At 43.9% G+C, this 18,202-nt stretch overlaps 1 protein-coding gene across 1 annotated transcript in view; it reads left to right on the top strand.

The window, feature by feature from the left end:
- LOC121552844 (discoidin, CUB and LCCL domain-containing protein 1) overlaps positions 1-17,914 on the top strand; it is a 39,037-nt gene extending 21,123 nt beyond the window's left edge. The window contains exons 8-15 of the mRNA XM_041865911.1: positions 4,475-4,651; positions 7,607-7,728; positions 7,970-8,117; positions 8,852-8,956; positions 9,075-9,159; positions 13,182-13,231; positions 13,925-14,044; positions 16,023-17,914. Coding sequence (XP_041721845.1) covers positions 4,475-4,651; positions 7,607-7,728; positions 7,970-8,117; positions 8,852-8,956; positions 9,075-9,159; positions 13,182-13,231; positions 13,925-14,044; positions 16,023-16,591 — 1,376 coding nt within the window. The 3' untranslated portion in view covers positions 16,592-17,914. The remainder of the gene's footprint in view (positions 1-4,474; positions 4,652-7,606; positions 7,729-7,969; positions 8,118-8,851; positions 8,957-9,074; positions 9,160-13,181; positions 13,232-13,924; positions 14,045-16,022) is intronic.
- Positions 17,915-18,202: the final 288 nt, after the last annotated feature.

Here is an 18,202-nt window from a genome sequence, read left to right as displayed (position 1 = left end):
CCCTGCCGCTGAAAAACATCCCCACAGCATGATGCTGCCACCACCATGCTTCACTGTAGGGATGGTGCCAGGTTTCCTCCAGACGTGACGCTTGGCATTCAGGCCAAAGAGTTCAATCTTGGTTTCATCAGACCAGAGAATCTTGTTTCTCATGGTCTGAGAGTCTTTAGGTACCTTTTGGCAAACTCCAAGCGGGCTGAGGAGTGGCTTCCGTCTGCCCGCTCTACCATAAAGGCCTGATTGGTGGAGTGCTGCAGAGATGGTTGTCCTTCTGGAAGGTTCTCCCATCTCCACAGAGGGACTCTAGAGCTCTGTCAGAGTGACCTTCGGGTTCTTGGTCACCTCCCTGACTAAGGCCCTTCTCCCCCGATTGCTCAGTTTCGCCAGGCGGCCAGCTCTAGGAAGAGTCTTGGTGGTTCCAAACTTCTTCCATTTAAGAATGATGGAGGCCACTGTGTTCTTGGGGACCTTCAATGCTGCAGAAATGTTTTGGTACCCTTCCCAAGATCTGTGCCTGGACACAATCCTGTCTCAGAGCTCTACGGACAATTCCTTCGACCTCATGGCTTGGTTTTTGCTCTGACATGCACTGTCAACTGTGGGACCTTTATATAGACAGGTGTGTGCCTTTCCAAATCATGTCCAATCAATTGAATTTACCACAGGTGGACTCCAATCAAGTTGTAGAAAAATCTCAAGGATGATCAATGGAAACAGGATGCACATGAGCTCAATTTTGAGTCTCATAGCAAAGGGTCTGAATACTTTGCAAACATTTCTAAAAACCTGTTTTCGCATTATGGGGTATTGTGTGTAGATTGCTGAGGAAATTATTTTATTTAATCAATTTTAGAATAAGGCTGTAACGTAACAAAATGTGGAAAAAGTCAACGGGTCTGAATACTTTACGAAGGCACTGTATGTCAGAAGACAGACTGCACTTATTAGGCTTATTTACGCTCAGTTACTCTGGACAACAATTTTCTAAGAACTTGTGATGTAAAATGTGTCTCGTTCCCAATTTACAGTTGTCATGTTTCTTGCAGGCACTTTCACATAGGCCTTATGTGGTAAATGTTTTTCATTTGCATTTTAATGAGGGAAATAAGTATTTGACCCCTCTGCAAAACATGACTTAGTACTTGGTGGCAAAACCCTTGTTGGCAATCACAGAGGTCAGACGTTTCTTGTAGTTGGCCATCAGGTTTGCACACATCTCAGGAGGGATTTTGTCCCACTCCTCTTTCCAGATCTTCTCCAAGTCATTAAGGTTTTGAGGCTGACGTTTGGCAACTCGAACCTTCAGCTCCCTCCACAGATTTTCTATGGGATTAAGGTCTGGAGACTGGCTAGGCCACTCCAGGACCTTAATGTGCTTCTTCTTGAGCCACTCCTTTGTTGCCTTGGCCGTGTGTTTTGGGTCATTGTCATGCTGGAATACCCATCCACGACCCATTTTCAATTCCCTGGCTGAGGGAAGGAGGTTCTCACTCAAGATTTGACGGTACATGGCCCCGTCCATCGTCCCTTTGATGCGGTGAAGTTGTCCTGTCCCCTTAGCAGAAAAACACCACCAAAGCATAATGTTTCCACCTCCATGTTTGACGGTGGGGATGGTGTTCTTGGGGTCATAGGCAGCATTCCTCCTCCTCCAAACACGGCGAGTTGAGTTGATGCCAAAGAGCTCGATTTTGGTCTCATCTGACCACAACACTTTCACCCAGTTCTCCTCTGAATCATTCAGATGTTCGTTGGCAAACTTCAGACAGGCCTGTATATGTGCTTTCTTGAGCAGGGGGACCTTGCGGGCGCTGCAAGATTTCAGTCCTTCACGGCGTAGTGTGTTACCAATTGTTTTCTTGGTGACTATGGTCCCAGCTGCCTTGAGATCATTGACAAGATCCTCCCGTGTAGTTCTGGGCAGATTCCTCACCGTTCTCATGATCATTGCAACTCCACGAGGTGAGATCTTGCATGGAGCCCCAGGCCGAGGGAGATTGACAGTTATTTTGTGTTTCTTCCATTTGCGAATAATCGCACCAACTGTTGTCACCTTCTCACCAAGCTGTTTGGCGATGGTCTTGTAGCCCATTCCAGCCTTGTGTAGGTCTACAATCTTGTCCCTGACATCCTTGGAGAGCTCTTTGGTATTGGCCATGGTGGAGAGTTTGGAATCTGATTGATTGATTGCTTCTGTGGACAGGTGTCTTTTATACAGGTAACAAGCTGAGATTAGGAGCACTCCCTTTAAGAGTGTGCTCCTAATCTCAGCTCATTACCTGTATAAAAGACACCTGGGAGCCAGAAATCTTTCTGATTGAGAGGGGGTCAAATACTTATTTCCCTCATTAAAATGCAAATGAATTTATAACATTTTTGACATGGGTTTTTCAGGATTTTTTTGTTGTTATTCTGTCTCTCACTGTTCAAATAAACCTACCATTACAATTATAGACTGATCATTTCTTTGTCAGTGGGCAAACGTACAAAATCAGCAGGGGATCAAATACTTTTTTCCCTCACTGTATATGTTCCCTAGTCTGGACTCTTCATGACCTCATCAACACTGTTGATGTCCTGCACTTTAAATAAGACTAGCTCCTTATTGACTTTCCTCAATGCTCCTCTCTCTCATTATGTTGGAATGGTGAGGAGGACAAGAGTCATAGCTTCTTTACATAGGGTTTTAGTTAGTTGCGGAGTTGACAGGTTTAGTCAGACTAGTTGCTCCTGTGACTGTTCTGACAGGATGTCTCCTGTGGGGACGACGTCGTCGATGCAATTATGAATGAAGCCGATGACTGATGTGGTAAACTCCTCAGTGCCATCGGATGAGTCCCGGAACATATTCCAGTCTGTGCTAGCGCAACAGTCCTGTAGCTTAGCATCTGCTTCATCTGACCACTTCCGTATTGAGCGAGTCACTGGTACTTCCTGTTTTGAGTTTTTGCTTGTAAGCAGGAATCAGGAGAATAAAATTATGGTCAGATTTGCCAGATGGAGGGTGAAGGAGAGCTTTATATGCATCTCTGCGTGTGGTGTAATGGTGATCTAGAGTTTCTTCGCCTCTAGTTGCACAGGTGACATGCTGGTAAAAATTATTTCAGTTTTCCTGCATTAAAATCACCGGCCACTAGGAGCGACGCCTCTGGATGAGCATTTTCTTGTTTGCTTATGGCCGTATACAGCTAGTTGAGTGCATTCTTAGTGCCAGCATCGGTTTGTGGTGGTATATAAACAACTACGGAAAATATGGATGAAAACTCTCTTGGTGAATAGTATGGTTTACAGCCTATTATGAGGTATTCTAACTAAGGCGAGCAGAACCTCAAGACTTCCTTAATTTTAGAGATCACGCACTAGCTGGTGTTAACAAAGAGACACACACCACCCCCCTTGAGCTTACCCAACGCTGCCGTTCTGTCCTGCCGATGCATAGAAAAAAACTGCTAGAATATTATCCATGTCCTTGTTCAGCCAAGTTTCCGAGAAACATAGTATATTACAGTTCTTCAGGTACCATTGATAGGATAGTCTCGAACAGAGCTCGTCCAGTTTGTTCTCCAGTGATTATGCATTCGCCAATAGAACAGAGGGTAGAGGCGGATTATTTACTCTCTGCCGTAGTTTCATCAGGTCTGCCTCTGTCGCCGTCTCTTTCTCTTCCGAGTGTTGGGGATTAGGGCCTGGTCCGCCAACTCATTGAAGTAGAAATCTTCATCCAAATTGAGTTTAGTGATTGCTGTTCTGATGTCCAGAAGCTCATTCCGGTCATAGGAAACGATGGTGGAAACATTATGTACAAAATAAAGTTACGATCAGTGCAAAAGAACACACATTGACTCTGTACCGGTACCCCCTGTATATAGCCTCGCTACTGTTATTTTACTGCTGCTCTTTAATTATTATTTTATTTTATTTTTTAGTTATCTATTTTTTACTTAACACTTATTTTTCTTAAAACTGCATTGTTGGTTAAGGGCTTGTAAGTAAGCATTTCACTGTAAGGTCTACACCAGTTGTATTCGGCGCATGTGACAAAAAGCCTTTGATTTGAATAGCAGAATTGGTCAGGAGCCCATAAAATGTCCTCTATACATTCCAGCGCCATTCCAAGTATACATTATTTCCCCTTTAAGAGTACAGATGCTGATTTTTAAGACATGTACGTTTCCTGTGGAGTCAATGCTCACCATAAGTGGTTGAGTTATTGATTCCAGATGCGTTTTATTATGTTAATCAAATGCTAGTGTAAAGTCGAGAAACAATATACAGTCCCCCTCCTTTGATGTTGTTAGAATTCGTTTTGAAACGTCATTACTTATAATTCATGTTAAACCAGAAAAACAAAAACAAGCAGTAATGTTGGGGGGGAGACAGAGGAAGTAGTGGGAATATTTTGGTTCAGTTTTATTCAGTTAGAGCAGCAGAATTTTTGTTATTTACTTTTTCCTCTTCTGTTGTTGTTTTCTAGACTGTAAGAACCAGTCAGTGTTGCGGCATGTGTCTGTGAGTTCTAGTTCACAGTCTGACTGGGCGCCCAACAGCTCCCAGGCTGACCCAGGATCAAGGGGCTGCTCCTGGGCTGCAGACCAGAACGACAGCCTGCAGTGGCTCCAGCTGGACCTGGGGGAGAAGAAAAGGATCACAGGTGAGATAAGAGTCCTACTCAGAGGAACCTGCTCTCAAACATGATGCATCCAAAACTCCTCTCTACCTGACTCTAACAATAGAAGCTAAGTAGCACTCTGACTTTTTCTTCAGGCTTATTCATTTATTTGGATCCCCATATTGTCTCCACACTATATAGGGCATGTCCGGCTTGCCCTACATACAGTGCCTTCAGAAAGTATTCACATCCCTTGACTTTATCCTGATTTTGTTGTGTTACAGCCTGAATTTAAAATGGATTAAATTGAGATTATTTTGGTCACTGGCCTACACGCAATACCCCGTAATGTCAAAGTGGAATAATGTTTTTCGAAATGTTTACAAATTCATTAAAAATGAAAAGCTGAAATGTCTTGCATCAATAAATATTCAACCCCTTTGTCATGGCAAGCCTAAATAAGTTTAGGAGTAAAAACTTGCTTAACAAGTCACATATTAAGTTGCATGGACTCACTCTGTGTGCCACACATACAATTATCTGTAAGTTCCCTCAGTCGAGCAATGAATTTCAAACATAGATTGAACCACAAAGACCAGGGAGGTTTTCCAATGCCTCGCAAAAAAGGGCACCTATTGGAAGATAGGTAAAAAATTAAAAAGCAGACATTGAATATCCGTTTGAGCATGGTGAAGTTATTAATTTGCATGGTGTGTCAATACACCCAATCACTACAAAGATGCAGGTGTCCTTCCTTAGTCAGTTGCCAGAGAGGAAGGAAACCGCTCAGGGATTTCACCATGAGGCCAATGGTGACTTCAAAACAGTTACGGAATTTAATGGCTGTGATAGGAGAAAACTGAGGAAGGATCAACAACATTGTAGTTACTCCACAATACTAACCTAATTGACTGAGTGAAAAGAAGAAAGCCTGTACAGAATAAAAATATTCCAAAACATTAATCCTGTTTGCAACAAGGCACTAAAGTAAAACTGCATAAAATGTGGCAAAGCAATTAACTTTTTGTCCTGAATACAAAGTGTTATGTTTGGGGCAAATCCAATACAATGCATTACTGAGTACCACTCTCCATATTTTCAAGCATACTGGTGGCTGCATCATGTTATGAGTATGCTTGTAATCGTTAAGGACTGGGGAGTTTTTCAGGATAAAAAATAAACGGAATGGAGCTAAGCACAGGCAAAATCTTAGAGGAAAACCTGGTTCAGTCTGCTTTCCACCAGACATTGGGAGATGAATTTACCTTTCAGCAGGACAATAACCTAAAACACAAGGCCAAATCTACACTGGAGTTGCTTACCAAGATGACAGTGAATGTTCATGAGTGGCCGAGTTACAGTTTTCCTTAAATCTGCTTGAAAATCTATGGCAAGACCTGCAAATGGTTTTCTAGAAGTGAGCAACAAGCAATTTGACTGAGCTTGAAGAATTTTGAAAACACAACAAAATGTGGGGTATGAATACTTTCTGAAGGCACAGTACCTTTAGGTTACCAGGCTAAGCTTATTTTATGGTGTTTTTCACATCTGGAATTTTGAGATTTGGTTGTAGCCTACTGGTACAGATTTCCATTGTTGCCAATCTCTCTCTCCTGATAAATGGCAATCCCTTCTTACTTGGCCTGCTCAATGCTCAGCATACTGTTAACATTACAGTTAACTGTAATAAAGTAGGAGCCTTGGCATTCTTGGCCAAGTCTTATAGGAGCAATGGCAATTTCCTCCCCCCGTGGCATCAATTAAAAACAGGCATTTAGATTTAACCCTCTCCTGCCTGGCTGCTTCCCCCCCTTTCATAGCCCTCTGTAGAGGATGGTAATAGGATTAAGGCTCAACATGTACGTACACACACACATCTGTCGGAAAAAGCTGAGAAGGGATAGAATGAGATCTGATCCAGGGTGTTGTTTAGAGGGGGTAATTACCCTTATAAATGGGCCTTTCTTTTGATTTAACTCTGGAGGGCTCACCACTGCAAAACCGTAGCACATGTGTACACACGCGGACACACACACGGGCGCACACACACACACACACACACACACACACACACACAACACACACACACACACACAGCATTAGACCAGTAATCTAATGTATTAGACCAGTTCTCAGTAATGCATGGAGGGAGAGAATGCCCCTCTGTATTGCTCCTCCACAAACAAGAAAGTGACTTACAAAGGCCTGTTTAAATATAAGACCATGCCGGACGCAATAGTTTATTTTGAGTGTGGTGTGTGTAGTCAGCAAGTCCCAAGTTAATTTCATGCTGTTTTACAACACATTGGGTTCCAGTCAATGAAGAATGTCTAGCTTTGTCTGCCGGTTCGGAAATCCAGAGTTAAGGGGAACATCGTTTTGATTGGAATGCAGTTCCATGAAAATGGAAGCACTGTTGTCGTATAATTGTTGTTGTGCAACAATCGTAAGACTCTATAGCCTGAAGAATACAACCCTTTCTTTCCTTAAGGATCATGCCTTTCTGATACTCATGTTATGATACTCACAGATTTGATTTCTGTTGTTGTCGGTGTCAACAATTGTGCATTGGAAACCCTTGTTGCTCTTTATGCAACAAAAGTACATTTTAGCCATGAAACCAACAAATACCTTGAGAGTCTGCCATTCTGTATTTGAAATATGACAGTCAGTTCCTATAATGATAGGTTGCACTGCGTCTCCATATGAACCACAATGCCCTGTGTAATGTGGAGTAATGACATGTTGCTGGTCGTCCGTCTGCCGCCATATTGTTCTGGCCCCGTGTCAGGCGCTCCTCTGCCACAAAAATGCTCATCATGGCTGTCTGGGAGCTGCAAATGTCTGGGAGGGTTTCCCCTTGGTGGTGCAGTGACTGTTCTGCTCTCTGAGGTGATGTCTCCTGTCCCTGTTCCAGCACATTCCAGGGCTGACCAACGGGTGAACAATAGAAAGTGAGATTTTGAGTTTTTACATTCTCTATTTTTTGTTTTACAGGGATTATCACGACTGGCTCTACTATGTTGGACTATCACTACTATGTGAGGAGCTTCAAGATAGTTCACAAGGAAAGGAGTCGGTGGAGGACGTACACACAGAACAACAGCACACAATACATGGTGAGTACTCCAAATCCAATTATCGAATATCTGACTCCAATATTGAATTGCCTGATCATGGAACAAATAGACATTTCGGTAGATGTTATTGGGCAACAAAATACATTCCTTTGTATTATCGTGTGACAATAGGCCTTTCTTTATATGTAATCAATGTGTTGTGTTGCTAATGAATTACAAAAATGCATGTCATCAATTAAACCCAGCGACCCCCTCCCCTCTCTCCCTTCCTCCCTGTCAGATATTTGAGGGGAACCAGGACAGTCTGCATCAGACCAGGAACACCTTCCACCCTCCAATCATAGCCCGCTACCTGCGGATCATCCCTCAAACCTGGCACCAGAGGATCGCCATGAGGGTAGAGCTGCTGGGCTGCACCCATCTCCGAGGTACACATCCTAACCCTAACCCCAATCTCTGAGGTACACATCCTAACCCTAACCCCCATCTCAGAGGTACACATCCTAACCCTAACCCCCATCTCCGAGGTACACATTCTAACCCTAACCCCCATCTCAGAGGTACACATCCTAACCCTAATACCCATGTCAGAGGTATACTGTACACCCTAACCCCCACGTCAGATGTACTCATCCTAACCCCCATGTCAGAGGTACTCATCCTAACCCCCATGTCAGAGGTACTCATCCTAACCCTAACCCCAATGTCATAGGTACTCATCCTAACCCTAACCCCCATGTCAGAGGTACTCATCCTAACCCCCATGTCAGAGGTACTCATCCTAACCCTCATGTCAGAGGTACTCTTCCTAACCACCATGTCAGAGGTACTCATCCTAACCACCATGTCCAGACCACAGTACTGAGTGGGTGGGTCTGGCTACAATACCAGATAGTATTATCAGTGAGTTAGTAGATAGTGATTGATGACTGCATGTAGATAATCCTTCTGAGACGACGATTATGAAACATAGTATCATATTAGAAAACTACTGATCTGTTGTTTTACAGTACATTACAATAAAGTGGGGAAGTAAGTTAGTTCTGTTATTTTGGTTTTGGGCTGTATCAAGTTTTTGTCACACCTGCTCACAGCTAAACACCCCCCCACCCCCCCTCTCTCTCGCTCTCTCTCTTCCTCTTCTCTCCCTCTCTCTCCTCAGTGAACTTGTCGTCCCAGGTCTCCCTGGAGACATTACCCACCAAACCCAAGCCTCCGGTGGGGGACGAAGAGATCACTGAGCCGGTGCCCTCCCAGGCAGACCTAGGTACCCATCTCATTAAAACACTGCTTTAACCAGCCTGCATTAACCATCCACCAGAATCCTTCTGTTTGTTTATGTAATAGCTGGCTAACATGCTCGGTCCTCTCATCTCTATTCTCAGTGAAGCTGGCCATCATCATCGTACCCACAGTCTTATCTGTGGTGCTCCTGCTGATTGGGATATGTGTAGTCAAGATGCTGCAGAAGTAAGCGACTCGTTCATGTCATTTGAATAGATAATGTCATGTTTTTAGAGACCGTAATGTAAGGTTGTGTAAGGAGAGCTTGCACCTTCTTAACTCGTGCGTTTCCTGTCCCCATGACAACATGACCGACAAACTCAGATTAGCCTGAGTGAAAAGAGAGAGTGAAAGAGAAGAAATAGATTAGTGAGGGATAGATACATTATATACTGTAGGACAATGAGGGTCAGGGAGATTCTTAGAACGGTCCTTCGGAATGGCTGCCTGTCTGTTGCTCAGATAACATAACGAGCCAGACCTGACCAACACAACCACAGTCGTCAGTGACAGAACACTGGAGGAGGATACACACCACACGTACCATGAATCTCTTTAATACCAGCCTTCATTGTCTTTGGTTATTATTTACCTTAATTTCAACAGGGAAGTCATATTGAGACTAAAGTCTCTTTTGCAAATGAGCCCTGCACAATACAAAAAAGAAATCATCAATAGGCAAGTATAGATAAACATAAATATACACAATATACACATTAAATACACATTAAGATACAAAACACAGTCAATTAAAACAAACATATTCTTCATTATAAAAATCCTCTGTCAGCTGTCTGAATTGCCCTAGGGACACCAAAGCATCCAATAGAAACGTCATTTGGAGATTATTCCAACCAGGGTGCAAGGAAGTTAAAAGCTGATTTACATAACTCTGTAGATACCAAAGGAGTCTCCAGAGTTAACCACGGGTTTGATGACTTGTCATTTTAAATCTTAGCGGTGAAGTTACGTAAGTTGGAAGCTTGTGGAGCAGGGCTTTGTAAACAAAAAGAGTGTAATGATGTGATCTACATGACTTTAAAGAGGTCCAGACAATATTTTGGTAAAGAATGCAATGATGAGTAATAGAACTGTCTCCTGTGATAAAACGAAGGGCGCTATGATAAACAGCATCCAGGGGGTTGAGAGTAGTGGCAGCTGCAATTTGATAAATAGTGTCACCATAATCAAGAACCAATAAAAAGGTTGACTGCACAATCTGCTTCTTGCTGACTAGAGAGAGGCAAGATCTGTTTCTGTAAAAAAGCCCACTTTAAATCTTAGCTTCTTAACAAGCTAATTCCTATGTTTTTTAAACATTAAATCATTCAGGGACTCGTTTGATTATAGAACCATCTGATGAGTGAAGATGTAATCCATCTGAGACAATCTTACAAGAACTTGAAAACAACATTTAGTTTTGCCCCTGTTAAGCATGAGTTTTATCAGTAAGGGCTTCCTGCACAGCTGCAAAAATCGGACTGTAGACATGTCACAGCCAGGTCAGCTGTCGTGGCAATTGCGTACATAATAGTATCATCAGCATATAGATGAAATTGATTTTTTAAAACAGATGGACCAATAGCATTGATATAAATAGTGAAAAGAGCAGGTCCTAGTATCGACCCCTGCGGAACATCTTCAGGAAATTTGGAAATTCTGTCACTAAAATAATCATGAAACCATGAGCAGGCGTCAGAGGCCATGCCAATCAAGGACAACTTGTTCAATAAAATAGCATGATCAACAGTATCAAACGCTTTTGACAGGTCCACAAACAAGGCAGCACAATTCATTTTAGTGTCTAAAGCATTGACAATATCATGAACTAATGTGGTTGCTGTGATAGTGCTGTGCCCTGGCCTAAACCCAGATTGATTTATATTCAAAATACCAAGCTCAGATAAAAAAGAGCGAAGTTATTTATTTACCAAAGATTCAAGAATCTTAGCTAGACATGGAAGCCTGGAGATGGGACGATAATTATCAAGATCACAATCCCCGCCCTTATGGAGTGACAGCACATACGCTGTTTTCCATACTTTTGAAACATTTCCTGATAACAATGTTAGATCTAAGATATGGGTTACTGAGCCAGCAATGAGGGGGGCAGCACATTTGAGCAGACCCAGTTCCAATTGTTCAGCCCCAGTGGTTTCTTGGTATCTATAGAAAGTAAGGCATCAAATACTTATTTTTCTGTGAATTGCCAAAATGCAAAAACTTCACTACCATTTTCTGACTAAATCTGCAAAATTCCAGAATCAGGGTTTAGCCCACTCTTAGAGATGGTAGGGTTAGACACTCTTAGAGATGGTAGGGTTAGACACTCTTAGAGATGGTAGGGTTAGACACTCTTAGAGATGGTAGGGTTAGACACTCTTAGAGATGGTAGGGTTAGACACTCTTAGAGATGGTAGGGTTAGACACTCTTTCAAAAAGATAGCCAGCTGAAATAAAAGGGCGATTTAAATGCATCAATGATGCCATTTTTGTCTGTAATGTGGCCAGAATTAATTTGCTGGGGCAGAGAGGAGGAAGTGCAACCCTTAAGAGATTTGACAGTTTTCCAGAATTTTGGGGTTTGGGGCTCCATGCAAGATCTCACCTCGTGGGGCATCAATGATCATGAGGAAGGTGAGGGATCAGCCCAGAACTACACGGCAGGACCTGGTCAATGACCTGAAGAGAGCTGGGACCACAGTCTCAAAGAAAACCATTGATAACACACTACGCCGTCATGGATTAAAATCCTGCAGCGCACGCAAGGTCCCCCTGCTCAAGCCAGCGCATGTCCAGGCTCGTCTGAAGTTTGCCAATGACCATCTGGATGATCCAGAGGAGGAATGGGAGAAGGTCATGTGGTCTGATGAGACAAAAATAGAGCTTTTTGGTCTAAACTCCACTCGCCGTGTTTGGAGGAAGAAGAAGGATGAGTACAACCCCAAGAACACCATCCCAACCGTGAAGCATGGAGGTGGAAACATCATTCTTTGGGGATGCTTTTCTGCAAAGGGGACAGGACGACTGCACCGTATTGAGGGGAGGATGGATGGGGCCATGTATCGCGAGATCTTGGCCAACAACCTCCTTCCCTCAGTAAGAGCATTGAAGATGGGTCGTGGCTGGGTCTTGACAACGACCCGAAACACACAGCCAGGGCAACTAAGGAGTGGCTCCGTAAGAAGCATCTCAAGGTCCTGGAGTGGCATAGCCAGTCTCCAGACCTGAACCCAATAGAAAATATTTGGAGGGAGCTGAAAGTCCGTATTGCCCAGCGACAGCCCCGAAACCTGAAGGATCTGGAGAAGGTATGGAGGAGTGGGCCAACATCCCTGCTGCAGTGTGTGCAAACCTGGTCAAGACCTACAGGAAACGTATGATCTCTGTAATTGCAAACAAATGTTTCTGTACCAAATATTAAATTCTGCTTTTCTGATGTATCAAATACTTATGTCATGCAATAAAATGCAAATTAATTACTTAAAAATCATACAATGTGATTTTTTGGATTTGGCCCAGCGTCGTCCAGGGTAGGGGAGGGAATGGCCGGCAGGGATGTAGCTCAGTTGATAGAGCATGGTGTTTGCAACGCCAGGGTTGTGGGTTCGATTCCCACAGGGGGTATGAAAAAAAAATAATGTATGCACTGTAAGTCGCTCTGGATAAGAGCGTCTGCTAAATGACTAAAACTATTTTAAAAAAATTATAAATAATACATTTGTTTTAGATTCCGTCTCTCACAGTTGAAGTGTACCTATGATAAAAAATTACAGACCTCTACATGCTTTGTAAGTAGGAAAACCTGCAAAATCGGCAGTGTATCAAATACTTGTTCTCCCCACTGTATATATATGTCACCTCTGCCAAATCTGTAAACATTAGAACCAGACAGAGACACATCAGAGTCCAGCACATAATTATTGTAGGTGGTAGGGAGAGGGGCTTAAGGGGTCATGGGTCAGAACATCTAGCCAGCTGCATGAGTCCCTAGAGAGAAGAGAGAGAGGGCGAAACGAAGATAAACGAGAGAAGGGTGCTCAGCAGAGCCAGGCAGTTGTGTGTTGGGGATAAAGGTGACACTACATCCCCCTGCCTCAGCTCCACCTCCCCTCCCCGCCCAGGAGGTTATCACGGGAAAGGGTGAGGGAGCACCCCTGTCCTCCCTGTCACTGGAGTTCACCCCAGCATTTGTCTTTCTGTCACAGGAAGAAGACAAAGGAGAACTCGTACGGATCCTCTGATACCCAGAAAACAGGTCAGTGAACAATCTCTCAACTCATCTCTTTGTCATAGCAATGAAGCCTAATGTTAGTCTTTACTTTGTCAAAGATGTAATTCATACTGTACATCAAATTGAATAAATTTGAATGGTGAAGATGAGCCTTAGAAATAAGCTATAGGCAGGAAAATATAAGCAATAGAAAAATCCATGTTGTTATTGTAATACCCAGTCAGCTAACAGGTTGTATATTGTTCCTTATCATCATGACTGCTTTAATGAAACTCACAGATCCCAGCTTTATTGATCTGTGACAACATGTCTGTACGGTGGGGGGTTGTGGGTAGTGAAAGCCAGTCAGGGCTTGTCTCTGAGAGCAGACAGACGCGCTCCAGCAAGCACACTGGGCCACATCCACAAGCATAGGTCCAACTGCCAGCTTTTCACCCCCCTTGCCCTACCCTCATCCACTTCTACCCTCCACATGATTAAAGCAGACAGAGAATTTGAAACAGAACCATATCTATAGTACAGCATGACTCTCGTTCCTGGCGTCTCTAAAAGAATAGCTCACATATGGAAGCCTCAGCAGTTTCAGCCAGCCGGTCAGCTGTAATTTGGTGCTTATCTCTGTGCTGTCCCTGCTAGAGTCCTGTCATTATGTCTATCTGTCTGTGGAGTTAACCATTGTCTTTTTACTGTCTCTGCCTGCCTGCCCCCGGCCCTCAGGTTGCTGGAAGCAGATCAAGCAGCCATTTGCCAGGCACCAGTCCACAGAGTTCACCATCAGCTACAGCTCAGAGAAGGACCCCATGCAGAAACTAGACCTGGTCACCAGCACCATGGCAGGTGAGGACACATGCACACACAGAGACGTATGTCCATACACCCACACACAGAGACGTATGTCCATACACTCACACACCTCCAATCATCCCAACTTAAGAGCCTGAGGCACCCATAGAAATGAATATAGAACCATTCAATGGAGGCACCACCACCTATTGAACTTCCATTTTCCTCCAAGAGTGTCTGAGTTACTTGTATTGATCCATAATAACTCCACCACCCAGACAGTGTGAGGTGAAAAAAACTCAGTCAAGCTTTCCATTCTTTACAGACATAACCCCACTCACAGTAACTGTGACACACTCTGTGGTGATTAGTTTACAGTTCTCTGTTCAGTCCATGGCCAAAGCAATCTAGAACTCATTGTAAGCTCCTGACTCAGTGTCTGAACCAACAATACAAAGTAAGAAGACTTCATTAATCATCACACAATGGCCTGAAAAACCAGTTGACGATCCTCTTCTCTGGCTCTTATTAGTAATTACATGTAATTCTGGGTGAGCTTGAGAGGGTTGATCATCAAAGCTGGAGCCAGCAGGAGGCTAGCTAGTGTAATCCTTTACTTTGGAAAGTCCTCTAGTAGTCTACTGAACAGTTCCTGACAGATGAATAATGGCCTACTGCTGCTGTTAATAATCCACAGCTTTCCTTTAGGGCACCAATTATTGATGATTCACATACTCTGCCAGGGTTTAATATTGAGATGGGTCACTATAAACCTGCTACCAGTATATACAGATAAATGAAAGGGATCATGTCTGTGTTGAAAGAAAATTGTGTCCTTTTGATATACAGTGCATTCAGAATGTATTCAGACCCCTTCACTTTTTCCACATTTTGTTACGTTAGTCGTATTCTAAAATTGATTAAATATACACACAATACCCCATAATGACAAAGCAAAAACAGGTTTTTAGAAATTTTTGCAAATGTATTACAAATAAAAAATGAAAATATCACATTTACATAAGTATTCAGTATGCCGCTGAAAAACATCACCACAGCATGATGCTGCCACCACCATGCTTCACCGTAGGGATGGTGCCAGGCTTCCTCCAGACGTGATGCTTGGCATTCAGGCCAAATAGTTCAATCTTGGTTTCATCAGACCAGAGAATCTTGTTTCTCATGGTCTGAGAGTCTTTAGGTACCTTTTGACAAACTCCAAGCGGGCTGTCATGTTTATTTTACTGAGGAGTGGCTTCCGTATGCCCACTCTACCATAAAGGTCTGATTGGTGGAGTTCTGAGCGATGGTTGTCCTTCTGGAAGGTTCTCCCATCTCCACAGAGGAACTCTGGAGCTCTGTCAGAGTGACCATCGGGTTCTTGGTCACCTCCCTGACCAAGGCTCTTCTCCCCCGATTGTTCAGTTTGGCCGGGCGGCCAGCTCTAGGAAGAGTCTTGGTGGTTCCAAATTTTAAGAATAATGGAGGCCACTGTGTTTTTTGGTATCCTTCCCAAGATCTGTGCCTTGACTGTCTCGGAGCTCTACGGACAATTCCTTAGACCTCATGGCTTGGTTTTTGCTCTGACATGCACTGTCAACTGTGGGACCTTATATAGACAGGTGTGTGCCTTTCCAAATAATGTCCAATCAATTGAATTTACCACAGTTGACAGTGCATGTCTGAATACTTATGTAAATAAAGTATTTCTGTTTTTTATTTTTAATACATTTGCAAACATTTCTAAAAACCTGTTTTCGCTTTGTCATTATGGGGTATTGTGTGTAGATTGATGAGGAAAAAATGTATGTAATCCATTTTAGAATAAGGCTGTAACGTAACAAAATGTGGAAAACGGGAAGGGGTCTGAATACTTTCCGAATGCACTATAAAGGAGTCATATTATTCATTATAACTGAGTGAAAAAAAAATTAGTTGGTGTTTTAATATGCTCTTTCCAAAACTGTCACGTTTGATCACCATGGCACTGGTAATAAAGTTCTTAAGTGACTTGTGTCCTTGTGTCCTCCAGAGTACCAGCAGCCTCTGATGATTGGGATGGGCACAGTGACCAGGAAGGGCTCTACGTTCAGACCCATGGACACAGAGACCAAGGAGGACCCTAGCGACCCCTCCACCCACTACGACTACCTGCACACAGCCAACCAGTACGCCCTGCCCCTCACCAACCAGGAGCCAGAGTACGCTACACCCATCATCGAGCGCCACACCTTCCACAAGGATGGCTTCCTGCCAGACCCGGCCAACTACTGCATCCCAGGGGTGGTCCTCAGCAAGACCCCCTCCTTTAAAACCATGGACAGGGAGGCAGGGGTGGGCTCCTCCGGGGGCTACCAGACCCCCCAGGTCAAAACAGACCAGGGACACAGTAACTCTGAGGGGGTCTACGACAGCCCCAAGGTGAACAAGCCTGCAGCCCAGAGCAGGAGCAATGGCTACTCAGACTACCAGAGGCCCCTGGCCAAGCCGGCGGCGCTGGAGAGCTACTCTACCCCCAGGGACTGTGTGAGGGTGGCCCCCGCCATTGGCCTCAGGCCGGACCATAGACCAGACCCTGAGGGCAGCTCTGGAGGAACCTAAGGATGGAACATCTATGGGACTACAGGACAAACTGTCAAACTGTGATTTCTTTCAGTTTACTGCCGTTTTAGACGGACCTCACTGTAGAAAACATAACCAATCTCCTCTAAATGGTAAATTATTTTTCAACTGACATCCGGCGTGTGGGAGACGACAGTGTTTGTGTTTGCTGTGTGAAACGGACCTACTGGATGAACTGGATGCATCTCTGAGGCTGTGAAGGCAGACATGAAAATACAAATGCTTACTTTTATTTTCCTATTTTTTTTAGGGATAAGGTGATTTATTAAAAAGCAAATAGTGATGGAGACAGGACATGTCCTCAAAATTGGAAAATACCTCCCCTCATTCCCAACTGTGACTGATGTTTGTGACTGTAACATAAGATTGAGATAATGTGACTCGGTTCCTTAACTGTACAGTATATTTTGAGGTCATGATAAAGCTTTCAGAATCTCTCGGTCTGAGGTGAAGCTGTTTTCAGCAGGAAGACATAGAGGCATAGAGGAAGCAGAGTGCTTGTTAAGTAAAGCAGCACCCAGTTTAAAGTGGCAGATTTGTGTGTCCCCAGCGGGTCCTACTATAGGGCGATTTATGCAGTCAGTCAGTGGAGTTGGCTCTTAACGGAGAACTGTAAGGACACACTGTGAATGAAGGGACTGAAAGGACTGGTGTCACCGCATGGGGTCCCCCACAATGGGGGCTTTGTTACCATGTTGCAGGTGGCTCTATGCTCTAAAGCCGAACGGCTGCATCGCTGCTCTGTATCAAAGTCTGGTGGCAGATCTGGTCAGTGTGAGCAGAGAGCCCATGAATAGGCAATGGGAGAGAGTGTACAGTTAGTCTGGCATATTTAGAAACACCCAACAGGGGATTTAGGGGAGTATAACTGGACTACAACACATCACAAAGCTGTTTTTAGATGATCTGTTTAACTGAACTAGGTCAAGAACTACTGTAAAGGCCTGTTCTTTTTAAATGGATGTTGAATACAAAGCCATGTTAAATGGTACCATTACTGCAGTGTGTACATACATGTGCATCGTTTGAGAGTAAAGAAAAAAATCTATAGAATTGCTGTCCTGTGCTGTCGACTATATTAAAAGCACCAGTGGTGTTGCTGCTGTGTTAGGATGGAACTAAGAACTCTTTCATTTCTGTGAAATATTTTGTGGAGCTCTTTCAAGCGGGGTTGTATGTTTGTACATGTACAGTACTGCGTCTGATCGTTGCAAGAAGTTTGTCACTCTCATTCAAAGTGTTCAGTGTGTCTACTGACTGTTGGCTGTAAACTGAGCCCTGAATAAAAACACCAGCAGTTGACCTCCACATGTCAAGGTCTCTTTACTATGTGAAAATGTGCGTCTCAGCAGCCTAGCCTAGGCCCTGGGACGACCAGCATTCCAGTCCCAGCGCCCAGAGAAGTGGGAAGTGACAGGAACACCCCACCTCCACCAGCAATCAGCCTGTTTCTGTCTGTGGAGGAATGTGGTAGTTTGGTGTCAGTCGTGGAGCAGCAGCTGATGATCAGTGACACTGCTGCTGCCCAGTCCTCCCAGCTCTGGGCCCAGCTGAGGAGAAGAGGGGAGAGGGCTGGTTTGGGGATATGAC

Source organism: Coregonus clupeaformis, chromosome 36 (assembly GCF_020615455.1).
Source record: "Coregonus clupeaformis isolate EN_2021a chromosome 36, ASM2061545v1, whole genome shotgun sequence".
Classification (NCBI taxonomy): domain Eukaryota; kingdom Metazoa; phylum Chordata; class Actinopteri; order Salmoniformes; family Salmonidae; genus Coregonus; species Coregonus clupeaformis.
Note: the sequence above shows the minus strand (reverse complement) of the source record. Positions and strands in the feature narration are given on the sequence as shown.